The 27,490-nt window shown below is 43.7% G+C and overlaps 1 protein-coding gene across 2 annotated transcripts in view; it reads left to right on the top strand.

Annotated features, from left to right (window-relative positions):
• Positions 1-5,498: 5,498 nt before the first annotated feature.
• NSG2 (neuronal vesicle trafficking associated 2) overlaps positions 5,499-27,490 on the top strand; it is a 56,554-nt gene continuing 34,562 nt past the window's right edge. For both annotated transcript variants that reach the window (XR_013555645.2, XM_060635057.3), the window contains exons 1-3: positions 5,499-5,664; positions 6,570-6,720; positions 22,910-22,993. Coding sequence is in view for 1 of the 2 variants with exons in the window: in XM_060635057.3 (XP_060491040.1) it covers positions 6,592-6,720; positions 22,910-22,993 (213 nt within the window). In the remaining variant the exon portion in view is untranslated. The remainder of the gene's footprint in view (positions 5,665-6,569; positions 6,721-22,909; positions 22,994-27,490) is intronic.

Genomic DNA, 27,490 nt, shown 5'->3' on the forward strand with positions numbered 1-27,490 from the left:
CAAGAACTTTCATCAGTCTCTTGGGGCTAGAGAGCCAAACTTTGGAATTCATGGCTACCAAGCTATCCAGGACTGGAAGGGACAAGATCCTAGAGAAAAGGGAACTGCTGGAAAGTGAGCCCAAACTTCTCTACCATATTTTCACTCAAGGTGTTTTCTGATTTCAACGTCATCCTTGAAGCTGATAACCCAAATAGGGAATGGATATGAAGAGACTTAAATTGAACCTTTGATGTTTCATGGTGCCACAGAGAAACAACAATTGGAGTTCAGTGTCTGCCATGGAGGAGGAGTTTTGATGAACACCCTGGGTTATCATTTGAGACCCCCAAGGGACTGTTCAAACCAAAAGTAGATCAGATTTTACAAGAACTGAAACCTGGCCTCTAACTCAATCCCTAATTGGATCCAAATGAATTTGCCCCTATTTAACTACCTGTCAGAATAAAATGAAATGGTCTTTTTAGGAAAATAATAGAATCTAGAGCCTACATATATTTTTCATACACAGTGTAAAATAATCAATAAAAAATTAATAGGCATGTCAGGGTCAACCAAGGGATAATAAAAAGGTAATAGACCCAGGTCCATATGTGATCTGGATACTAGAATGATCAAACATGGACTTTGAAATATTTGTGAATAGTGTAATTAAGAAAACAGGTGATAAAATGCAAAATGTCAAAGACCTGACATCTACAAAAGGAACTATAAAGACTATCTTTAAATAACTAAAATTAAAACTCAATAGACAATTTGCCAGGGAATTGGGCAAGTTAAACAAAAAAGCCCATAAAAATCCTATGAGCCAATTAGAGAAGTGGAAGATAGTTCAAACAGAAAATATCTAGATTAAAGCATGAAGAGGAAAAAGAAAAACACATGGACAATAGAGAAAACAAATGGACACTTTCCCTTAAGAGATGTTGGGAAAAGGTCTGACATACATGTAATTAGCATCCCAGAAAATAAGAAGAAGGAAAACAGGGCCAATACATATCTGAAGAAGTAAGTAAAAGGAAATCAATAGAGAAAATCAACAAAACCAAAAGCTGGTTCTTGAAAAGATTAATAAAATTAATAAGCTTCTGACCAGGCTACCTGAAAAGAAAATGAAGGACACAAATTACTAATATCAGAAATAAAAAATGAGACATCATTACAATTCCATATACCCTAAAAGTATAATAAAACATACTATGAACAGCTCTATGCCCGCAAATTTAATCATGTAGATAAAATGGACCAATTCCTTGAAAGACACACTCTACCAAAATTCACACGAGAAGAAATAGTCTAAGTGATCTATATCTGTTAAAGAAATAGAATCAATAATAACCTTTTTTTTTTTTTAATTTAAATTCAAGTTAGTTAACATATACTGTAGTATTGATTTCAGGAGCAGAATTTAGTGATTCATCACTTACATATTACACCGAGGGCTCATCCCAACAAGTGCCTTCCTTAATGCCCATCGCCCATGTAGCCCATCCCTTTCAAAACAGAAAGCACCAGGCCCAGATGGATTCAATGGTGGTTTCTACCAAACAGTAAAGGAAGAAATTATACCAATTAACTGCAATCTTTTCCAGAAGATAGGAACAGAGAGAATACTTCCTAACTTATTCTGTGAGTCCAACATTGCCCTGATACCAAAATCAGACAAAGAGTTTACAAAAGAAGAAAACTACAGATGAATATCTTTCATGAACATAGATGTAAAAATCCTCAACAAATTATTAGCAGATTGAATCCAATAATGTATAAAAATAATTATACACACAACCAATTATACACACAACCATTTATCCCAGGTATGCAAAACTGGTTCAACATTTGGAGATCAACAGGCTAAAGAGGAAAAATTGCATGTTCATTTCAACAGATGCAGAAAAAGCATTTGACAAAATCCATCATTCATTTATGATAAAAACTTTTAGTAAGAGGGGAGGGAACTTCTTAACTTCATAAAGAACATCATCACAAAAACCTACAGGTAATATCATACCTAATGTTAGAAAACTGCCCACTAAGACCAAGAACAAGGCAAGGATGTCTTATTACTGTGTTTTCAACATCATACTATAAGTCCTATAAAATGCAATAAGGCATGAAAGGCAATAAAAGGTATACAGATTGGGAAGGAAGAAATAAAACTATATTTATTTATAGATGACTTGATAGTCTCCGTAGAAAACCTGAGAGAATCAGCAACAAAACTCCTAGATCTAATAAGCAGTTATAGCAAAGTTGCAGGATACAAGGTTAGTATACAAAACTTAATTGTTTTCCTATACACCACCAATTAACAAGTAGAATTTGAAATTAAAAACACAATACCAGGGTGCCTGGGTGGCTCAGTTGATTTAGCATCCACCTCTTGGTTTTGGCTCAGGTCATGATCTCACGGTTCATGAGATCGAGCCCCTCATCAGGCTCTGTGCTGACAGCATGAAGCCTACTCAAGATTCTCTCTCTCTGCCCCTTCCCCACTTGTGCTCTCTCTCTCCCTTTCTCTCTCTCTCTCTCTCTCTCTCTCTCAAAATAAACATTTTTAAAGAAACCCACAATATCATTTAGAGTATCACCAAAAAATGAAATGCTTAGATATAAACTAACAAAATATATGGAATGTATGAGAAAAATAAAAATATAATGAATGAAATCAAAGGAGATCTAAATAAATGGAGAGATATTCCATGTTTATGGATAGAAAGACTCAATATTATAAATGTCTCAGTTTTTCCCAAGATGCCAGATTTTCTATTGATCTATAGATTCAATGCAATCTCAATCAAAATCCTAGCAAGTTATTTTCTGGATATCAATGAACTAACTCTTAAGTTTGTGTGGAGGGACAAAAGATCCAGAATAGCCAATACAATATTGAAAAAGAAGAACAAAGTTGGAAGACTGACACTATATGACTTCAAGACTTACTATAAATCTACAGTAATCTAAACAGTGTTTTACTGGAGAAAGAATAGGCAAATAGACCAATAAAACAAAATAGAGAGCCCAGAAGTAAGCTTAAATAAATATAGTCAACTGATCTTTGATAATGGTGCTGGAACAACTGGATGTCCATATGCAAAATAATTAATCTAGATGAAGACCTTACACACTTCCCAAAGATGAACTCAAAATGGATCACAGACGTAAATGTAAAACACAAAACTATAAAATCTCTGGAAGTTAGCATAGGAGAAAATCTAGATGATGTTGGGTTTGGTGGTAATGTTTTAAATACAACACCAAAGGCATGAACCATGGAAGAAATAATTGATAAGCTGGACATCAGCAAAACTAAAAAATTCTGCTTTGCAGAAGATACTGTCAAGAGAATGAAAAGATAGGCCACAGACTGGGAGAAAATATTTGCAAAAGATATATTTGATAAGGAACTGTTATCCAATATATACAGGAATCCTCAAAACTCAACAATAAGAAAACAATAATAAAAAATAAAAACAATAAGAATAGCAATAGAATAAGAATGACAATAGAATAAGAATAACAACAGTAAGAAATAAGAAAAGAAAACTCAACAATAAAACAAAGAAAAAAAACTGAACAATAGGAAAACTCTCATTCATTCCTCCTGGGAATGGACAATGGTACAGACACTTTGGAAGTTAGTTTGGCAGTTTCTTACCAAACTAAACGTACTCTTATCTCATGATCCAGGAATTGCACTTGTTGGTTTTTACCTAAAGAAGTTGAAAACTCATGCCCACACAGAAGCGTGTAGAGCAGCCACATTCATAATTGCTAAAATGCGGAGGCAACCATAATGTCCTTTAGTAGGTGAATGGATAAACTGTGGTACACCCAGACAGTGGAATCTTACACAGTGCCAAAAAAAAAAAAAAAAAAAAAAGATGATCTATCTAGCCATGAAAAGACATGGAAGACACATAAATGCATTTTATGATGTGAAAGGACCAATCTAAAAAGTCAACTTATTGATTCCAACTATATGACATTCTGGAAAGGCAAAATCACGGAGACAGTAAAAAGATCAGTGGTTGCCAAGCATTAGGGGAGAGGGAGGGATAAATAGGTGTAGCACAGAGAATTTTTAGGGTAGTGAAACTATTCTGGATGATAGTTTGATGGTAGATACATGTCATTACACATTTGTCCATAATCCATAGAATATACAACACCAAGATTAAACTCTAAACTGTCAACTCTGGATGACAATGCTAAGTTTGGATTTAAGACTATTATTTCATTATTTGTTTCTTGTTTTCTTTGTTTTTGTTGTTGTTGTTCCTCTTTTTTTCTTTCCTGCCTTTTTTGGGGTTATTTGAATTTTTTAGTATTCCATTTAAATTTCCTTATTGCAGTTTTGACCTTTGTATATTTTTGGTAATGCTGGGGATTAAAATAGACATAGCTAACTTCACTGTTTAGTGGGGATCAATACTTTACCACTTAGAGTATAGAAACGTTACCACCATAGTGGTCCCTTTATCCTCCCTTCTTTATGTTGCATTTATCTTATATATTACATCTATACATATGGAAAACCTCATAAAGATGTCATATTTTTGCTTTCAACTGTCAAACATATTTTTCAGAACTCAATAGGAGAATAATAGTCTATAGACTATTACAGTAATAGTCTATAGTCTATAGACTAATAGAGTTATATTAAAGGGTTTCCTTGAGCACAATCTTTTCTTATTCACAACTACTCTGCAAGGGAGGAATTATTATTCCCACATCCGAGATAAAGAAATGGAGGCGGGGAGTGAATACAAATGTCCAAGATCCTCACAGTCAGAACTTTAGAGACCTTGAAGTCTAGGACTTTGCCTTCCCTGATTCCAGACACCAACCTGGAAAGTATACGTGTGGACTGCATACAAACATCTGTGGCCATGGATCAGGGCTCAACTTTCAGTTCCTGGTACTATACCAGCTATGCGACCTTAGCTGACCTGTGTGTTTATAGTGGCATTGTGAGTATAGTAGCTTCTCACATGCAGTGCTCACCATGTTACCTGCTCTGAGCTCCCTTCCTGTTGTTATCACATTCACACCTCATACTAACCCCATCACGTTTTGCAAATGAGGGAAAGAGTCTGAAAGAGACTGGAAAAGTGCCCACTGCATGGGAAATACCCAATAAATATTAGTTCCCCTTCACTCCTTACCCCAGGTCAGAGCACAGTGTAGGTCCTGTACCATTTGGGTTTTCAGAATATTGCTCTGGAAGATTTTAAAAGGTGGTCCCTCCTCCTAATGAATATGTCTCCTTTCGTTTTTCTAAAGACTCAAGGATTGCTTGTTATATGGTTATTATTATTATTACTACTATTATTATGGCCAGAATCCCTCCCACTTCTTGAAACCATTTTGTCCCATGCCCTGGTTGTGGCCATGCATGAGAAACAGCAGGTGGTGCCAGATGACAGATGGTGTGGGAGCCCGTTCCCCGGTGGGAGGGGGCGCGAGTGAGGGAGCAGGCAGGCAGCTGCCAGGAGCTCTTCCCCTCTCGCTCGCGCCTCGCTCTCAGAAACTCCCAATCCAGACACAGGCAAGGCGCTGTCCTTTCAGCACCACGAGCTCGGGCTGAGGAGGGAGGACTCCTGGCCGTCCTCCTCCTCTTCAAATTGGCTTGAATCTGCTCTGACCCCCCAAGAGTGCATCACAGTAAGTAGGCATTTGTTTTTGCTATAACCACTGCTCAATATCCTCCGACCCTTTACCATCCCTTTCACCTCCACAACAACCCTATTTTGTCTAATAATGTTCCATCATCAGGATTGACAAGAGAAATTCAGTTGTCTGGGCTTCTAGGGTTGGGGTGGGAGTACCGTTTGACTTCCAAAGGAGCTTGAGAGAAATATATGCGATTTGTTTATTTAGTTGGCAATCTTGCAATGTGGGGGTTGCTAACTTTCCATGGAAGCAAAAAAAAAAAAAAAAAAATGGCCCTTCGCTATTGAGGAAATGGAGGAATTCCATGGCTGAATAAGAGGATCAGGTTCAAGCCAGTCCTTTTTTGTTTTAGGAAATTGTACCTCCTGTACAACCTACATATCATGTGAAAGGGTGCAGTATACATAGAGACATTGAATGTACTTATTGTATTTTAGGGAGATTGCTGAAGCAAAGCCAACATAATAAAATAGCAAGGTGGTAAGGTGTGGTGGTAAGGTGAAATTTATCATACTGCAGAGTGACCCAGAATAATGGGATTTAATTTTGCAGTACAAATAAGCTTTTCACTGAGATTATATGACTGTATTAGCTCTAGTGTCTTGGATTTTTTTTTAAAAGCTTGTATATTGTTTGTGTAAGTCTGGGATTTTCCTTGAGTTTCCCGAATTTTAAGGCTGTTGAACCCCATGGGTGGGTGGCAGATTTTGATGATTAAAGAAGTTTTACTGGATAATGAGAATCATGTCAGGAAATCTAGCAAAAGATAGATAGATGACTGATCTCTATATTGAAAGCCGAGTGAGCTGTTGAGGACAGCGCTTTTTCTCTGTCGTCAGCCTTCTTTTTCCCTGCCTCACCTCCTACTGTAACTAGAACCCCACTGCTTGCCTTAGGTCTGGGAAGAAAGGTGTAAGGATGGTGAAGCTGAACAGTAACCCCAGTGAGAAGGGAACCAAGCCGCCTTCGGTTGAGGATGGCTTCCAGACCGTCCCTCTCATCACTCCCTTGGAGGTTAACCACTTACAGCTGCCTGCTCCGGAAAAGGTAAAGCAGATACTCCTCTCTCCATCGGTCCCTCATGCTTCCCCCACCTCAGGAAATAAAGCAGCAAAAAAAAAAAAAAAAATCCCACCTCTCCAAACCTTTCATTCCCTCAGCCCAATATGTCCCCTTTCTTGTAAAATGTAGTTATTCCTTTCAGAGACATGACATTTCTCATGTTATTTCAGGTTTATGGTAAGTGTTTACTCATTTTTTGTTCACATATACATACATGGGCAAGAAAATTAATCTTTCTTTTTTAAAGTTTTATCGTAGCAGATGAGGGCTAATAAGCTTGTAGATGGTGGCAGAGAAAATTGTCTTGATTATTTGGGGGAGGTGTTTCAAAAATTCACTGGTATAGATTTGAGGACAGAGAATTGGATGCAGTCCAACAAGCATTTAGTTTGCACCTGCTGAGGCCCTATCCCTGCGCTACAAGTTGGTTACGAAAAGACAAATGACAAAATCCCCATCTAGTAAAATACTTAATATAATGCATCAGGGTAAATGCTATACCTGAGAATATCACAGGTTGTGAGAGCACAGGGGTGGAAACAATTAAATTCTGTTGGGGAGGAAGGGGGCTGGAAGGACAGATTAGGTAAACTGCAGAGGAGAACATTTGAATTTGGCTTGTAAAGGTGAGTAAAAATCTTCCAGATAGACTACAGGAGGAAAAGACATTTAAGACATAGGCAAAGCATGGAGAGCTTTGGAGAAATAGCATGACTAGAGTAGAGCATCTTTGGGGGAGGCGTGGCTGGAAATGAATGACTGGCTGATGGCACATCTCCTGACATGGGAGTAGTCCATGAAGAATGGAGGTGGGCATTTGTACAAAGGTGGGCACTGATACAAAAGTCATTCCGTGGACAGAGGTGGGAGAAACATTATTGTTTAAGATCCAGTTGAGAGAACTTGGGGTTTTGCAATGCGAGCTTTTGCACACTGTGAGAGTTAGATTTGGAGGTAAATGATATAGTTCCCTGGCTGAAGAGCAAACAATGGATCATTCCATCTGTTTGATTTTCTCATTGGCATCTCCAGGAGGGCATTGTGTGTCTTAACCAATTGGCTCTAGCCAATGAACAGAAGAGGAGCCAAAGCTAGATAAAGGGCCTGGCTGATTGGCTGGGGGTTGAGTCATCTGTTTTGAAAGTGCAGAGGTTGTCAATCTGAGAATGTACATGGGGGTGGCAGAGATAAAGGATCCTTGAGCCATCATGAGAGACTGATAAGGCTTTTAAAAATAAAATGTGAACAGGCACTTAACACTAAAGAAATGTGAAAGAACAGTATTAGCTAGGTATCTGCTACAGGAATAGCAGAGGTTCTCAGTTTTTGACTGCGTATTAGAATCATCTGGGCGGGGGGGGGGGGGCTTTGAAAATCCTGATACCTGGGCTACATACCAGAACAATTATATCAGAAGCTCTGGGCGTGAGACCCAGGCATCAGTATTCATGAAATCTCCCCAAGTGACTCCTGTGTGCAGCCAAAGTTGAGCATCACTGTGGTAGGTGCACATCTCCCCATGGGAGTCAGGGATTATGCACACAAATTTATAGGTGAAAAGGTGAAGGATCAGAGAAATTTGGTTAGTCATCCAACCTTACAGACAGGAGTAAGCAGCAATGCTGGAATCTGAACCCAGATATAATGGAAATTGGAGAAGGAAAAGGAGATATTTTCTCAAGGTTTTGTGAGGCTTTGGGAAGAATCTTTACCCTTCTGCCAACAGCTATAGCCTGGAAGACCTGTATGTCCCTTAAAGGTGTGCAAGGAAAACGGATTGTGGTGAGGTCACCCCTCCCCCAATGCCTATAAACACCTGCAAATCATCCAGAGATACCATGGCCTCTGTCTCCCTTTACTCCAACACCATTCCATCCTCTCACTTTTGGGGACTTTCTTCTCTGGTTTAGAGAGGAAAAGGCATAATAACCATTGAGTGTCCAATCCAGATGTACCGAAAAGCTGTCCCAAAGCCTGAAGGACAAATACATTGGGGACCTGAATGCATGGAAAGGGAAAGCAATGCATTCTGGAAGATGCAAATCCCTAGAGGGACACATCCTAACAGGGGCTCGTCACAGACATTCATGACAAAGTTTTCCTACCAGGCGCCTCAATTTCCTCCTTTGTGAAGTGGGGAGGATCATCCCTACCTCACAATTGTCAGAACAAAGTTAGATATGGCCTCATATGTAAGATACCTGGCACAAAAGTAACTATACAAGAATAATAATAATAATTTTCAAGTGCTTCCTAAAAAGTAGATTCTGTTCTAAGCTGTATGTAAACACACTAACACACACACACACACACACACACACACACACACACTTTTCTTTCACCCTTTCAATAGTTCATAGGACTAAATAAGGGAATTGTTACTTTAATCTAATTTTTGAAGATGACAAAATTCAAGCATGGAGTGGTAAAGTAACTTCCCAAAGCACATAGTTAAGGGAGCATCCTGGCAATGTCTAGAGAACCCAGAACCCAAGTAGTGTTGTTCCAGAAGCTTCCACTTCAGCAGAAACAAGGAGCCAGCTGGCCTGAGAGTCCACCGACTTGGGCTTTGGCTTGAGCTCAGTTGCCCATCTAACAATGTGACTCATGTGACTTTTTTCTCCTCCCTTAGACCTCTTGTCTGAGCAGGAAATTATCGTAGCGGTTTTCCATGCTAGCGCTTTGATTTTATAATATTCACAGGAGTAAACACATTTCCCCCCGACGTGACAACGGATGCGTTAGAAGTGAACTTGCACTTGGGGTCCTCCACGTGCTTAGCTGGCAGCAGAGATGCTGAAGCCTGGCCCTGCCCCACCTTTCACTATTTTGCCCTGGCTGATGTCTTGCAGCAAGTTTCTTAAGCTCCCTCAGCCTCTTCATTGTAAAGTGGGGATACTGGTATCGGGACTCAAGTCACAGGACTGTAGGGAAGGTGAAGTGAGTCCTGATGCAGTTTTTAGTTCTTTGGTTAGGTTCCAGTCAGATGGTGAGTGTTCGAAAATGGGCACATCAGAAGGAAGTATATTTAACCCTCATGTTGAATAATGTTGTTGTTTTTTTTTTTTTTGAAAATGTAAAATGCAGAGTGTGCTTGGTGTGTGATAGTGACAATCGTCTTTAGGTTTGTTCACTAAATGTGCTTTAGTATGAAGACGGAGTTTCAGGGGGAAACCTTTCGGAAGCTAACTGGAGAAATGAGCATGTCTGAAGCCCTGTCTCTGGGCTGGGAATGGGTCTCACAAGGCATTCACATCCATTATTTCAGTTAATCGTCCCAATGGCTCTGTTGGGGGGTGGATAGTGCACCCATTTCACTGATGGGGAAACTGAGGTTCAGGTCAATAGAGTGACTTGCCCAAGCCTCAAAGACGGAGTGGGAGAGCTGGGGTTGGAATCCCAGTGCACCTGAAACCCCGATTTTTCCCTCTGCACTGTGCTGCCCTCAATAACAAGAAGCCTCCCACCCCCAAGAATGCTTCCTCAAACTCTCATCTGTGGCCCTGCTCCTCCTTGAGCTCCCTGGATCAGCAGGTGAGGCCTGGGCACCATCCTCCAGAGAGAACATCCCGGCCTCCAGTGCTCCCTCCCTGCCCAATACTGGAGGGATTGGTGCCTGCCTCAGGAGGGGAGAGAGGCCAGCATCCCACCTCCACACTGCACCTGAGGAAGCCTCCCTGGAGATGGGACCGGGCCCTTCTCTCATGAAAACCCTTTTCAGTCACCTGCACAGTCTACAGTCCTCAAATCCTGGCCTTGGCAAATCCTTCTCTGCCCACTGGCTTCCATTCCCACCACTCCTACTTTGTACTTTGAACACCAGCAGGTCAGACCTACCTAGAGCAGTGGAGGGTGATTTTCCCCTCAGTGGAACATTTGGCAATGTCTGGAGACATTTTTGGTTGTGACAACTGTAGGTGGGGGGACACTATTGGCATCTAGTGGGTGGGGGCCAAGACTGCTGCTAAGTATCCTACAGTGCATACGATGCACCCCCCAAATGTCAACAGTGGCAGGGTTGAGAAACACTACCCTCGAGTTTTCCACACTCTCCAGAGTGGTTCCTGCTTCCTCCTCCTTGCACAGGCCATTCTTTCTGCCCAGAATGCCCTTCTCACCGCTTTGCCTAATAAGCCAGAACTCATCTTCCTAAACCCAGCTCAGATGGCAGCTCTTCTGGGCACCTTGCCTAACCACCCATACTTATAGCTATGGTTTTACTTATCAACATAGAAGGTATTCACTCACTCAGTCACTCCCTCATCCAGCAGATCTTCTTGGGCGCCTTCCATGTGCCAGGCACTGTGCTAAGCTACGCATAGCCAACCATGAAAAGTCAGGCAGGACCACTGCTTTCACGGAGTCTCCAGTCCAATGGGGCAGACTTCAAGCAAGCCATCATACAAACAGCTGTACAGGGACGCAAGCTGCAGGAAGGGCTCTTAAGGAAGGAATATGGGGCTGTGATGTGAGAAAGGATAAGGCGCAAGAGACCTGATTGTGACGCAGGCTGGTCAAGGGACGTCCTCCTGGGGAAGGTCCCTCCTTGACACCTGGGGGATGGGTGGTAAGGGGAGTAGAGGCAGAGGGTCATGCATGTGGATAGGCACTGAGGGAGTTGGAAGAATAGGCAGGAGGCCCGGTTGGCTGGGCATTCTGAGTGAGAGAGAGAGATTTGAGAGATGAGGTGAGGTGGGCCCAAGTTCATGGGGGGCTCAGTGTACATTCTGAAGGGGTTTAAAGTAGGAGAATAATAGGATCAGGTTTCTATTTGAGGAAGATTCCTCTGGCTGCTGTGGGCCACCCTAAGGACGAGGGACCCATGCTGGGTCTCCTGGTCTCCTCTTCCTTGTTCCTTCTCATGTATCCCTCTTACAAAACCAGAGTAGTTTTCCCACGACAGAGGTGACTGGGTTTCCTACACCATGCCTCCCATGAGTGGTGAAGAAGAGAAGTGAGTGGCAGGCAGGAAGTCAGCTAGAAGGCCACTGCCATGTTCATGAGGGAGGTGGTGGTGGCACGCACTAGGGCAGTGACAGTGGGAATGGGGAGGGGGGCGGACTTAGGTTGACTTGGTGTCTGGTTGGCACTGAGGGTACTTGCCCACTAGGGCCTGAGGGCCCTGGCTGTGCCTCATCGTGCAGCCTGGCATGCAACGGGCAGTGGGAAATGCTGGCCGAGTAAGGTCCCCTGTCCCTTGCATAGCCTAAAGCTGGGCTTTAGTTTCTCCCCTTGACAGATGTAGGAATAGACTTGAATCCAAGCAGTTGGGTGGCTTCTGCAGCCCATGAGCACAAGCTTTCTAGAGGCTGGAACATCCGTCTGCAGATACCATATTGTAGGACATGCCTTTAGGGCCCTGCTGCCTTTGGTGTATCTAAGTGACCACAGTAACTCGGATGTCCCCACAACCCATCTGTGAGGTTGCAAGCATTATGGCCATTTTACAGATGCAAAAACAGACTCAGAGAGGTGAAATGCTGTCCTAGGACACCCAAAGGATCAATGCACCAAGACCTGCACACAGGTGCGCTAAGAGATGCCAACGAATGGGCGGCAGGTCTGCAGAAAGCAAGCCACAAATGAACACAACTCCACCTTGGCAAAGCCCCAGATGAATCATGTATTTGGCAAGCTAGCAACCAGGCTGTGGGCAAACGTTCCTTTCCTTTCTACTGATTTAGTAATCAGTAGTCTTTTATGTCCTGGACGAGGCTGGCTCACCTGCTTGTGGGAGGAAAGGAATGCAGACTTTTGGAGATCCAGTATTGATGTTTGGTACACTTTGTATTTTGCGTGGTAAACCACAGGTGCTTTGTAGCCCCAGAGGCCTGGGTTTGGGTCTCAGCTAAGCTATTTACTTACTGTGTGGCTTTAGGCAAGTTGCTTAGCATCTCTGGGCTGTGTATGTGTGTGTGTGTGTGTGTGTGTGTGTGTGTGTGTGTGTGTCCTACAGTAAAATGAGCATAATACCTACCTAACAGGGCTATTGTGGGGAAAAAGCATGAAAATGGTCTAATGGCACACAGATGGTGATATACTAGTATAGCTTCCTACCTTTCACTGGACATCCTGACTGTGTTTCCTGAAGTTCACATTTTTGGACGATGACTCTAAAAATAAAAGATGCTGAGAAGGATGGGGTTTTCAAGGTGAGGGTACAGGGGGGCCCAACAGGGTGGACCTGGACGAATGTGGCCCAAGAAAATGCCTCTCCTGTCACTGAGTCCTGTGTGCTTTCTTGGCCTCTCTTGTGGCTTTATCAGAGGGTTCTTCTCTCTGCAACACAGGATCACAGAACCATCAGCCTTTCCTTAGAGAGCAGCAGAAGTGCACGTCTCTGCAGATTTGAGATTCACAGAGCCCCCTTATTCTATTCTTCAGACACTCTCAAGAAACAGTTTATAAATCACCCCGAATTGGGGCAAAGGCTCTGACCAGGCAATTCCATCAAATAGACATAAAATGACCACTAAGCATATATGAAATTACAATTTAAAAATATAATTTTAGGGGCGCCTGGGTGGCTCGGTCGGTTAAGCGTCCGACTTCGGCTCAGGTCACGATCTCACGGTCCTTGGGTTCGAGCCCCGCGTCGGACTCTGTGCTGACGGCTCAGAGCCTGGAGCCTGCTTGGGATTCTGTGTCTCCCTGGCTCTCTGCCCCTCCCCCACTCGTGCTCTGTCTCTCAAAAATAAACATTAAAAAATGAAAAAAAAATAATTTTAAGCAAAATATAACTTTTTACCTATTAGATTGGCAAAAAAGAAAAAAATCCCCAAATGACGTTTGGTAACGTCTGGTGCTGTTAGCAGAGCTAATGTCTGGAGCTAAGCAGAGCTTCTCGGCACACTCTTGTTGGTTACATAATGTGGTGCAGTGTTCTGCAGAGGGTGTGTTGACATCGCTTATAAAATTTAAACTATAGATACCACTTGATTGGTATGCTTCTTACTGGAAGGTAGTGACCTTAGGGGTATATTTTTTTCAAGTACGCCAAGGCTTATGTATTAAAAAAAGGCCTGTGAACAATTGGAATGTTCGACGCGCTTGGACGGGTGGGATGAACTTGAGTGCACGGCTGTGGAAGGCTAAGTGGCTGTTGTGAGAACGAAGCATTCTTGCTTGTGTGATGTGGAAGGAGTGACAGACATCGCTCCGTTAAAACAGCTTTAAGGAGCATGATATGGAGTCATCCTATTTGTGGAAACACATCTGTGTGTATGTTTTGTCCTTAATTTCACAAAACAGGTTTGGAGAGACTCACAAGACACCCTTCAATGTTGAGGGAGTAGGGATAGGGGTTGGAAGGTGGCCCGTTTGAAGGCTTTCATTCTCTATTTTTCATACTCTTTTTTTTTTTTTTACCATGAGCATGTACCAGATTTTCTGCTTCTAAAAAGTCACCCCCATTCTCCCAGATGGTGAGACAGTCTTGGAGCATGGAAGTGACTCGCACACTCACACAAGGAACAAACCGGTGTCCCAGCATGTGGAGGAAGGCATTATAGCAGTGCGCTTTGAATCGGAAACCTAACTCTGTCACCTACTTGCTGTGCAACCCTGGGCAAGTTTATTAGCCACTCCGTACCTCTGTTTCCTCGCTGTTAAAAATGAGGACAATCATCTCTTCCCGTGAGAACTGTTTTAAGGGCGAAATGAGCCAATGTAAGTCGAATGTTCACCCGGCTGTCCAGCGCGGAGTAAATGCTAATGCAAGGCTATTTTTCTTGTTGCTGTTGCTATTCTTACCATTCTCAGCAGCTGAGTCCCAGAATCAGGATCATTGTGGAGAGCACAGGGCTGGCCTCAGACCACAAGCAGTGCTGAGCGGTGAAGTGGGCTGGGCCTCTGGACCACAGAGGACAGGCTCAGAGGCAAACCTGCGGACCTCTAGTCTAAGGATTCTGGCCCAGGCATCTAGTTTCTGCTCATAACAGGAGCTGGAAGCCTCCCCCTTCCCCGCAGAAGACTGGGTGGAGGGTCCGTCATCTGGCCACATGCTATGCACTGCCACGGAGTTGGACACACGTAGTCTTATTGGACTACAGCTGGTGCATCTGATGCCCAAGTGGCCCAGCCTCCATTCTGCCTCTGAGCAAGGAAAGGAGACCTGATCCCGTGGAAAGAGCCCTAGACTGGGAGTGACGAGACCCATACTAGAGTCCTGCTTCTGACCCAATCTTTCTGTGTCAGAAAGGGCAGCAAATCCCTTTCCCCCCTCTGGGCTCCCATCTCCCCTGTGAGAGAGGGGGTTGGACAATACTACCACTAATGTCCTCTGAGCACTAACATTTTACTCTGTTCTGAGCCCTCGCCAAGCTTTGAGGGCCCAGAGAAAGAGACTCAAAGCCCAAAAGACGGAGTATGGGTTAAGAGGTGAGCGGGGGAGCTGGGAAAAGGTTCCCAGCGAAGTACTCAGGCCCCATCTGATCAACTTCACCTTGTCTCTTTAGAGATAGGACTCATTCATTCAACAGTAATTCATGGAGCTCCTAATGTGTGTCAGGTGCCATGAAAGCAGAATCAGAAGGTGATAATTCTTGAAAGGTGACATTCTTAGTGGGTGGTACTTGGCGCTGAGCCAAAAGCTTACATTCAAGGTCTGGCCCTGCTTTTTAGTAGCCGTGTGTGAGGTGGTGAGGTCATTTCTGCTCTCCAGGACTCAGGTCCCTCATCTGTAGAATGGGGATAATCACTCCTACTTCAGACTGACTGAGAGGGTTTCCTGAGAAATAGGCTGTAAAGCTTTTGGCACAGTGGCAGAGGGTACCCACTTTAAGTCAACGATAGGAAAGAGCACGGGGATCTTGAGTTTGAACCACCAGTTCAGCCACTTACCAGTCATTTGGTCATAGGCAAGTGGCTGACGTCTCTGAGGCTAAATTCTCTCATCTGAAAATAAATGGGAACACTAATGACTTTAAAGGGGTTACATGAAGATTGGGGAGAACGTTGTAAGGAGAGTTAGGAGAATTAACCAACAACAACACATCACTAGGGTCCCTAGCAATAGTGCCCGGCACACAGTAGGTGCTCAGCAGATTCATTGTCCTGCTCTGAACTTCTCTCTTAGCTGCAGAGACGAGCTTCAGGGTGCAGCTTAGATCTATTTTCAGCCCGTGCAAGTCCAGCTCATAAAAATACAATCTTGCTCCTTGTCAGCACTTCTGCACTTTAATTTATTGTTCTTGCCAATCCTGGGGCCTCTCCATGTGGGAACCTCTTCATTATTGATAATCCCAGGAAGTAGTATTTAAAATTTTTATGATCTGTACTTTGTGCCATCTGAACCACCATGTATTATCTGGTCTTGCCAGTGAAGGGGGAATATATCCAGACGAGGGGTCCTTTCGGGATGAATAATTTATCCCGTTTTCACAATGCCAATTATGTTAAATTATGTTCTTCATATCAGCCGCTGACAGGACAATGGGGACTGATGTAAAATATGAAAAGAAAACAAACTTGTATCGGTGCCCAAATCCACAATGGTATTTGAAAATATGGAGGTTCATTTTTTCCCAAATATTTGTTAAAACCCTACTTTAAATAATAAGAAAGAATGTGTCCTCTTCTCTCTCCATTTCCCCACCCTCCCCTCCCCATTTCTGTTATTAATCAAGGAGCTCAGGGCTCCGGGGTTTTTTTTACCATTTTTTTTTTCAACTGCAGAGAATAGAGCCTTTCTTTGCAAATTTATTTTCTCTTCTCTCTTTCTTTGCTTATGTAGGCTGATTCCTCCAAGGTACAATTAATGATTGGCTCACATTTCTTATGCTTTCCCCTTCATAGTACTAAAAAAAAAAAGGCGACTGTTGCCATATCTTCTTTTATAGAAGGGAAGTGTTTCTGGCTTCCCTCCACGGGAACAGAACATCAAATTTCATGACACGCCCAATAGCCAGTTGATTCCAATAACTCTGTAGGGTTGTATTTCTCTTGTTCTCCACATCTTTTTAGTGTATCTCACTGTGCAGAGGCTTCTCCATTATTTGTATGACACATCTGGAAAGCCACTCTCTGGTTTATAATCCTTCCTTGGCTTTTCACTGCTTTCAAGTTAATCTTCAAGATGCTTGGTGGCATTCAGAGCTCTGTTTACCCCTCACTTCACCTGCTCTATGTTCTGGCCACTCAAAACCACTCATTGTGACTGCTCCATGTGCCAGCCTCCTGAGTGTTTTCTGAATGTATAGTGGTATCTTCTGTTCCCTCGATCTAGAAAACTCTTTTCCCTAAGTTTGGGGAGGCAAGCATGGAAACAAGAAGCTGGCCAGAGAAACCATTCATGGAGAGATGATGATGCTCTGGACTAGGGTGGCGGCAATGTAACTGGACAGGTGGATTGATTTCAGAGAAATGCTTGAGAAGCCGGAGCTGGTGCTGAAATGGATTTGGGGAGTGAAGGCAAGGGAGGAGTCATGGGAGAATTCCTGTATTTGGTTTGACATGAGCACTAGCCTGGATAATACTGCTGTTTGGGGGAGATGACTTGAGGAAGAAATGTTGAGAGGCAGGTGGATCCACAAAGAGCTTTGCTGTGGACGTGGTACATTTAGGCATGTTGGCCCAAGGGCAAATGTCCAGTAGGGTAAACTGAGTTCTAGATGAGGTCTGGATTAAGTTATAAGGATAAGGATGGACTTGGAAGTAATAGGAGAGCAAATACTCAGAGGGGACTTGTAGGAGGGAAGCACGGCCATGACCTCACCCTGAGAGATTCTAACACTGAGAGGTCAAGCAGAGGGGGAGGATCTTGAAGAGGGAACTGAGGAGAACTGGTCAGTGAATGGGAAAAAAACCAAGAGCGATACTGCCATGGTCCCAAAAGAGAAGGGCGTTTCAAGGGGAAGGAGTGAACAAGAATACTGAGAGGTCAAAGAAGAGAGCAGAGGACTGTCTACTTGGCCTAGGTACATGGGCCAAGACCTGCTTTTGATGTGGATATGGAGTTCTAATGAGCTAACACTTTCTTAGGGGCCAAGGTAAAATATTACATGATAACCTGGGTTACTTTTAGAGAAAAGGTAGCTTAGTTAAAGAGAGGAGATGACTGAGGACCAGCATGGGTCACCAGTGTGACCCTTGGCCTGTGCTTGAACTCAGTGGCTTGAGGAATGGGATTCCAAAACCAAAATAACTGTTTACATTAACAAGCCACTCAGAGCAGGGGTGCCTGGGTGTCTTAGTCAGTTAAGCATCCAGCTACAGCTCAGGTCATGATCTCACGGTTTGTGAGTTCGAGCCCCGCGTCAGGCTCTGTGCTGACAGCTCAGAGCCTGGAGCCTGCTTCGGATTCTGTGTCTCCCTCTCTCTCTCTGCTCATGCTCTGTCTCTCTCTGTCAAAAATGAACAAACATTTAAAAAATTAAAAACAAAAAAAGAAAGTCATTCAGGGCATAAGTAGCCAGTCATAGAGGTTCAGGGAAAAAGCAGGACACGGTTTTTAAGGAGGCCTATGACCCCCACTCTGTCAAACTCAGCACCTCCCATTACTGCAAGTGGTAAATGAGATACTTTAAGAAGAAATATGGTATATAATTATAAATACTATTATTATTTATGTATTTATTGTAAATATTATATATAAATTATATAAATAAATAATATATAAATTTTTAATATATATTTTGAACTTGATATATGTGAAATCAATCATATAATATATAGAAAACATTTGTGTCTGATTTCTTTTGTTCAATGTAATGTCTCTAAGATTCACCCACGTGTGTGGAATTCCATTTTATTATGAATAAACCGCACTTTATGCATTCTCCTATTAATGGGCATTTAGATTGTTTTCAGTTTGGAGATATTATGAAAAAAGTGGCCATGAACATTTTTATTGTATCTTTTGGTGGACGCATTATATTTTTAGGTGATTTTTTTTTTTGCTGGTGACCCCCCTCAAAAAAACCCCTATTGATTTTGTGATGCTTATTTGGCTATCTTGCTAAATTCTAACAGTTTTCAGTTCATTTTTCTTGGAACACATTTTCATCAGATAGAGCTGTTTACCTCAAGTAACAGAAAACCTAACCCACATTGGATTAAGGTCCAAGGAGTATATATTTGTCCCTATAACTGCAGAGTCCAAAGTGGACTTCAGACAAGGTATGATCCAGAGGGCAGCATGTGATCAAGGCCCATCTCCGTTTCCCTAGGTTCCTCCGGGCTCTGCCCTCCTTCACCTGCTACCTTTGTCTTCATCTTGGGTCCTCCTCATTGGGACAACAATCTCTACAGAAGTTTCAGAACTCAAGTCCTCAATACACCAACCAGAGGAAGAGCATGCTCTTTGAGGAACACCCATAAAAAGCAAGGAGGCTTCTTTCCCCAAGTCCCTAGTCAATACTGCCTCCTATACTATTGGTCCAAATTGGGTAACATGCCCATTTGTGAGCCAATCAAAGTCTATGATCAATAGGATGGTATGCCCTGATTGGCTTAACCTAATTAAGGGACCGTTCCTACCATGAGGGAGGCATCGGCCCGACCAGACCACATGGCTGCCACGCACTGGGGCAAGGGTGAATTCCCAAAAGGATATCTGGAAACTTTTGATCTAAATGGATGCCAGAGATGCAACCACAAAATGTTTATTATGATAATTAGAATGACAGGGCCTATAATGATTATTCATTATCTCAGTCCAACAGTAATATTTTTAAGGTTCTGTCACCCATCTTGAGGCATCAGAAGACATCTTTCTCAAGATGTCAGCTATGCATAGGGTCTTCTAAATTAATGTGGAATGATGAAAATGGTTTTGGGCTTTTTGAGCTTTGGAAAAGATGTTTGTAGAAATAGTGGGGCAGAAGAAAGGATGAAGAAACAAATGCTTCTTCACGTTTGATGCGTGATGTGTAGATGGCCGAGATCTGATGGCTAAAAATCTAGCAGCAAAGGGATCAACCCAAGAGGTGGTTGATTGTTGAGATGGACTTGGCCATGTGGGAAGGCACATCAGTTTTCTAGTGTTGGACAACAAATTTTCAAAAAGGAAATGGCTTAAAACAACACCATTTTATTATCTCACAGTTTTTGTATGTCAGAAGTCCAGGCACAGGTCAGCTGGGCTCTCTGCTTGGGGTCCCACCGGTCTGAAGTCAAGGTGTTTGCCACTCTGCCTTCTTGTCTGGAGTTTGGGATCCCCTTCCAAGCCCCCTGAGGTTGTTGGCAGAATTTAGTTACTTGTACTTGTAGGACTGAGGTCCCCATCTTCTTGAATGACCTGGATGTCCGCCTGGGTCACTTTCAGCATCTAGAATCTGCCCTCAGGTTCCAGCTGCATGGCCTTCCTGTAACATGTCAGCTTACTTCTTCAAGGCCGGCAGGAGAATCTCTCTCCAGTCTGCTGTGATGGAGTTTTATAACGGCAGAATATCACCAGAGGAGTAACTATGCCATCAGAGGCCATCATCCTATCCACACTCTAGAGGGAGGAAACCATCCTGCACACATACACTGCGGTGGGGAACGGTGGGGTTAGGAAGCTAGAGGGCCATCTGAGAATACTACTTACCAGAAAAGGCAAAGGCATTTATTGCCCCAAGCCTTATGGTTCACATGACACAATGCCCAGGAAATTCACTATGTCTAGAAATAGATACCAAGATGCATCATAATACACACACACACACACACACACACACACACACACGTATGTATATATACGTACATACAACATGAGAATAGGGAAAAGACATTATAATTCCCAGCTTGTGAATATTTCTAAAAACGTGGATCAGAATGAGCAGACATCTACGTTTTCCACACCACTTTATAACCTGACAGTTGATCTAGTGATATCCAAAATATTTTGAATCATTAACATTTGTAGAATAGCCTCTAAGTTCACAAAGCACCTGCACATACCCAGAACATTGAGTTAGGTAATAATAGAAACACCTAGCATATGAGCTATGCTTTAAGCAGTTGCTTCCTTAGTTACATTAGCTCCCGACTCTCATGTATCCATTGAAGTTCCCATGAAAGCAAACAGCAAACTGTGTAGACCACGTGGTATTTCACACTTTTCTTTCTCTGGCCACATGGTTCACTTTGCAGAAAATGTCTTTCCTTGGCTTGCTCACCCAGTAAACTTCTGTTCATCTATCACCCCCTACCTTTTTTTTTTTTTTCTTTTCCAGACAAGGAGGTCAGGAGGAGCATGCTTGAACAGCATTCCTCTTGAGAAGTCCTTGCATTGCTCTCGATGGGCTGGGTAGGGAGGACCTACGGGCTGACAGGTACAGGACAGCTCAATTCCACATCTGCTTCAAACATCTAGGGAAGAAACTTTGTCAGCTCTCAGAGGCAGTGTTCAAATAAACATTTGCTATTGAATGAATGCTCTGAGTGCTTATCCTCTACTAACTCATTTAAACCTTATAACAACCTAATGAGGTGTTTATGCTCATTGCCCCATTTTATATATGAGAAAACAAAGATACAGAAGGCTTAGCGGAGCTAGTATTCAAAGGGTGTGAATACCCTCCCTACAATACCGACAGTACCAGTATCTACCCCACAGGATAGAATTGAGATACAGACGTCAAATATTCAGTGCCTGCTATCTGCTATATAGTCAATTTGCAAAGAAGGAGACCTGCTTTTATTACCTGTGGGCAAAGAGGCGTCTGCTTTCCTGTCCTTTGGAATAGGAGGCTGAAAGAAAATAAAAAATTAACAGAACGATCCACTCCATCTCCCCAGTAGCCCTCACCTTTATTTGACTGCCCCACTTCCCTATCTGAAGGAGCCAGGGCTTGCTTCTGCTGTTTGGAGAGAGGTGAGATACAAGAGGAGAACTGACATCTGTCAATGGGTTCTCGATGATGGGGAGGAAGAGAGGGGCTAGATGGGCGGGGCCCCGAGCCTCCTTAACTAACATATTGAAGTTATCCACACGGGAGATGTTCAGTAAAGTAGTCCTTTCCCCACCTTTTCCTTTTTGAGCTACATTTAGTCAATGGCATGCCTCACAGACTTAACATGCTTCACAGGAGAAATTTTTGCTCGAGTCAGTACAATCGACTGCTGTCTCCGGGAAAACGCGGTGGGAGTTTTCAGTGAAGATGCAGTTAATCTAAGCTCCAGCGAGAAGTAAGAGTGATCATGGTTAAAAGACAGCTTCCTTTTAGCTGTGTGACCTTGGGCAAGTGACTTAGTATCTCTGAGCTTCAGTTTCCTTGTCAGAAGAATGGAAATAGTAGTGGTATGTAGATAAATGCATATGAAGTGCTCGATCCAGTTCTGGCACATAATAAATAATTCCAAAAATATTACCCATTATCATCTCATTTAACCCTCAAAACAACCTTGTTCAATAGGGATGACGATTATGGCTATTGCCTATGTTTTACAGGTGAGGCCCTGAGTCTCGGACAGCTTCGGTGTTCTTCCTGATGCTATGGCACTCAGCCATCATTATTGATTATCAGTCAGGTTCTTTTTTCTTCTGCTTTGCCTACACAGTGGGACGCAGTTCCATAAATGCCTTGGCAGGTTGACAGCGTATCTTGATAAGATATTAACCACCTCTGCAAAATATTCAGACTTCAGAAAAATATGATCCAAGAGATTCAAAGACCTTTATGTTTTTCTTGGTGCAAGCCCTTAAATCAAATTGCAGTGAAGTGTATGTAGAAAGGTTGAGCTTCAGGTTGTTCATCATAACTTATTTACATCACCCAAACTGTGGAAACCACCTAAATGTTCAACAATAGAGACCCATCGGACTAATTGTAGAGTACGCATCCGTGACATTATGCTCCATCAAAAGGCAAAATACAATTGCGTATTTGTCTAGGTTAAAAAATGTTAGTATATTGTTGTATGATAAAAGTAGGTTATGATTCACAAAGCACGAACCTGTTACATAGAAAAATATATGTTTGCATAAATAGCACACATATACATCATAGACGCATATAGACACATATAAATACATCTGGAAAGGTATGACCAAAATCGTCACCTATGGTTGCCCCTGTTGCAATGGGGAAGTACGGATAACTCGAATTTTCTACGCTCTTGTGTGTTTGAGAGGGAAGTTCTTTATTTTCTGTTCTTTGTGCGATGTATAAAAATTCTAGTTACTGAGAAAAAGAAAAGCAGAGAAGTGTTCGAAGTCTCCACGTGTGCTAACACTGGCTGAACATTTCAGGTGATTGTGAAGACAAGAACGGAATATCAGCCTGAACAGAAGAACAAAGGAAAGTTCCGGGTGCCGAAAATCGCTGAATTTACGGTTAGTTTCTTGACTGGGTGACACAAACTGTAAAGGTAAGGCTGGCTTCCGCCAGCTCAAGTTTCTTCGTGCCAGTGGAGTTGCTGCTACTGAAGAGTGGGAAATGGCATAGGCTTTTTCTAGAGGATTTCTCGAGGCCACGCTGTCCGGGGGCACAGAATCTAATCAAATAACAAAAGCTCTGCCTCTCGAACACTACTTACGCTCTCTTCTGCACTGGAATGCTCAGATAATTTGATAATTGATACATGTGTCTCCTTTCCTCTTTTTCCGCCTGTCCCTGTCTCTCTATCTTTCCATCACAATCCCCGGGAATTATGATGGAAATGTATTTTTACCAAACCCTCAAATTTCAGTCAGTGGATGGTTGCAACAAAATGCAAAAAAGACAAAAGGAAAGACAAGCTGACTTCTTAGTGGAAAAAACCAAATGGATGACTTTCTATTTCTTGGTCCTCCTCACTCGGAGGACTGATAAGTATATACCACTGTGATAAGTTGCGTGAAGGAGCCATGAAGCACGCTGTGCAAGGAGGACCTCAGGGAAATAACCTGGAGAAGTCACTTAGGTAGCTGGGAAGAGCACAGCTTGTGCAAAGGCCCTGAGGCTGGTCCCAACTCTCGAATAGGAATAAGGGCAACGAGGCGAGACTGTCGGCAGCGGGTAGGGATCAGGCAGATATGAGACAGGAGAAGGGGGCAGAAGGCAGACAGTTCTAGGCCTTGTAGACTATATGCGGGAATTTGGGTTTTATGCTAGAAGCATAAAGGAAGCCTCTGAAGGACTTCAAGGAGGGGAGAGACATGATTTAAGTGGGTTTTAAATAAAGCACGCTGGCTTTTATGTGGCTGATGGACTGCAGCAGGCAAGAGGGAGCGTGGGGAGACTATTAGGCTACGGCAATCGTCCGAGTAGAAAGAGACGGTGGCTTGAACAAGGATAGCAAGCAGATAGAGAGACACAGGAAGACCTAAAAGATATCTAGGAAGCAAAATCAGCCATGATTTTACTAGGACCAGTGGTTCTGACAATGGATATGGGAGCAGTCTGACTGGGTAGGAGCCCTGTCTCCAGCTTAGACCAGTCAAGGGGCTGCGCCCAGCCAGCAAACCTCATTTATCGAACGGAGGTGATACTAGGGTTGCTGGGAGGGTGAAGTACAGAAGACATGCAGAGCCCTTGGATCTGTTCATGGTAAGTACCCAACAAACCGTAGCTATTTAGTGTCAACCGTGACTGGGGATTTTGAAAGTAAAAACAGCTCTTGGTTGGTTACCTGGGACTGGAGTGTGTATATGGTGAACAAGCCGTTCCCCATCTCCCTGCTAAATCTGTGTTAGCGCAGCTGGGTGTGTGAGCCCGGGAGGGAATGCGGCCCCTCTGTATGCATCCCTCGGGAGGGTGAGAATTCCTTGGATGCTGACCACCTCCCCCACCTCTGAGGGCCGGGTTCTCTTACTTTGGGCTGTAGCTTTCCTGTCTGGCTCAGCGTGGGCCCGGTGAATATGGGCGTGGCCTGAACTGCAGACCTTAAAAGAATGAGCACTGAGCTTCCAGGGGAGGCCGGGGCCATCCTGGAGCATAAGGACGCACTGGGCCAGAGAGTGAGCTGACCTGTGCCCCCCCGCAGCGGAGACCATCAGAAATATGCCCGGATTCAGGAACCACAATGTGCACTGCCGTGTTATTTATAAAATCAAAATATTTGAAGCAATGCTACATTGTCACCAACTTCCTCAGGATTCTGTAAACAAGCCCCGTGTCCCTATGATGGGCTATTTTGGCACTTTCTCAAGGTTTCCTTTTTCTGAGAGAGTTGTTAGTTAACTCCGAATTACCCATGAGATATTTTCGTCTTCTTTTGACTTTTCCCTGCTTTCCAAATTTGATATGAGCATGCATTATTTCAGTAATCAGAAAAGAAGTAGAATTATTATTTATTTATTTATTATTTATTATTTATTATTTATTTATTTATTTATTTATTTATTTATTTATTTATTTTTACCAAATAGAGTGTTACAAGCTTCTGGTGGAATTATTCTTTATTTGGCAGTCATTTTAAAATGATGGTGATGAAGACACACAATAATTTGGGCAAATACTTCAGAGAGAAAGTTAAGTGAAAAAAGCAGAGATTAAAATTGTGTGTTTTCCAGGATTGGAACTATGGAAAAAACACACACACACACACACACAAGTAAACAGAGGGGGGAAAAACGTGGAAGGAAATGTATCAACATATGCCGTCTGTGGCCGTGTTATCTGGGGTGGTGCTGGATGATTTTTTTTTCCTCTTCTTTGAGCACTTTTGGTATGTTGCCATTTAATCTTATTTAACGTCCATAAGCCCCCGAGAGACTGATGTATCCCTCCGTGTCTCAAAGGGGAACCATGGCTCAGGACAGTGACCGTGACCTGCTCCTCTAGCCAGCAGGTGGCAGGGCCAGGGCTCAGAGCTGGGCCAGACTGGCCTCTCTGTTCAGCCAGGTTGCTCACGGTGGTCACTTCCCGCTCAAACAGAAGTGGGTCAACTAAAAGAAAAGGAGGGGCTCAGTCAGGGTCTGGGCCTGCGGAAGCTCACCATGCAGCTTGACTCGATTGGTCCTGGGAGTCAGGAAGGAAGGTATTGGGTTTGGGGGCACCTGTCCTTCGTCAGCACTGACTGTCGGGTGTGGGTGGGAGCCCCGTTTGTTTACGTAAAGCAGTGAGCATTCACAAGCCTCTCTGCTTTCTCAAAGAGAGCTGCCCTGGGCGGTGTGGAGGGTATATCTGTAGGGGTGAGGGGGCCTGTATCTCAGGGGCCTGGGAGGAGGCTTTGAAGGCAATTAGGAAGAGTCTAGGGTCTGAGCTGTTGGCTGCAGCAGGGCTCAGGGATCCGGTGGGCTGTTCTGAAGATGGGATTTATAGGACTTTTTCCTGGTAGAACAAAGGGCTATTGGGGACATTCCTTGGTGTCTCGTTTGGCTGGCTGGGCAGGGGCATGCTGTCCACTGGAGCAGGAGCTGGGAGATCTAGGCTGGGGGGATGCCTGGAGTGAGAGGTGCCTGGGGGAGATGGCTAAGGATGGTGGTCTGGTTGCCCTTGGATGTAAATGGCCTGGAACTCAGGATGGAGTTTTGTGCTGGAGAACTGGTGCCGCAAGTCAGAGAGTTCCCAGCTAGTCTTAGAGAGTGTGGTGCTGGTAAACAGTGGCTGGGCTGCCTCCCCGCGGTCTTGCTCACCGGCAGGGGTGACTGTGGGGCTGGCCAGGAGACACCTGCCCCTCATTCCAGGACCTTCACAGGGGAGGAACAGCTCCCTGCTTCACATTTCAAAACTGACCCGGACAGAGCAGCTGGAGGCAACATGAGAGAATGAGAGGACAGAACCGGGCGGGGGAGATGAACCGAAAAAGACTGGCTGAAAGAATCACCTGGAATGTTTGTCTTTTCTAAAACCAAGAAGGCTCTTGCGAGGGGTCACAGACTTGAGAAACTGTTCATCAGGCTATTTGAGACAACAGGAGCATGCAGAGAGGAGCCCTTCCTTCTTTCTTAGTGCTGGGACCTAGGTGTTCTTCTAAAGCTGATTTTGCCATGAAAGGTGCTATGGAGGGTGCTGGCACCGTGCAAGGTGCTGGTGCTGGGGAGGATGTTGGTGTTGTGGAAAGTGCTGGTGCATCTGGCCACGCTGTCAGACCTGGTTGTCCCCCAGGCTGGTGTGAGAAGGAACTGAGTGTTGCATTTGGAGGCCAGCGTGTCAGGTTAATGAGAGGTGTTCTGGGTCTTTGGGGCTAGGATGACCTGGGCAACTGAGATCACGTCCCTGTCCCCTCTTGGCTCCGTGACCTTGGGAAAGTCCCTTCACCTTTCTGAGCTCCTGATTCCTCAGTAATAAACCAGGCCACACCGTTGACATAACAAATAGTGTAAGTCCTTGGTACCCTCTAGATCTTAATGAATGATCATTTTATCTCCTTCCTGTTCAGATCCCCTTTCTTCCTCCTGGGTTCTTAGCTTCCTGCCTAATTAGCCAGCTTTTGTCTGCTGGCTGAGGCAAATCTGGGCCTCCCTTTCCAGCTTTCCCCCTTGGGAAAGTGCAGGAATTGTTCAAGGAGAAGCCAGTTCAATGTCTGGATTCATGGGCAGTCTCTCTGGCTATCTACAGTCACCTCTGGAACCACCTTTTTGCCTACTGAGGAGTGTAGGCAAATTTTTTGGTAGGCTGTTCCTCAATAGATCGGTTATAATAGGAATAATCCTAGTATTTGTTAAAATATGCTTTTAATCCACTTTTCAGCCTAATAACAACCAAGAGGTACGCCTATTGTTATCCCCATTTTGCAGATGCGGAAACTGATGGTCAGAGAAGTGAAGTGGCTCCAAAGGCCATTCAGCCCGGATGTGTTAGAACAAAATAAGAACCCAACCCTATCCTACTCCCTCTGCCACACTTTCGTGCCACCCTGGGATTGCCCTTGCCAATTCTGTGGCTGGCTTGCCTTCTTTCCTTCC

This window comes from Panthera onca, chromosome A1 (assembly GCF_046562875.1).
Source record: "Panthera onca isolate mPanOnc1 chromosome A1, mPanOnc1 haplotype 2, whole genome shotgun sequence".
NCBI classification, from domain to species: Eukaryota; Metazoa; Chordata; class Mammalia; order Carnivora; family Felidae; genus Panthera; species Panthera onca.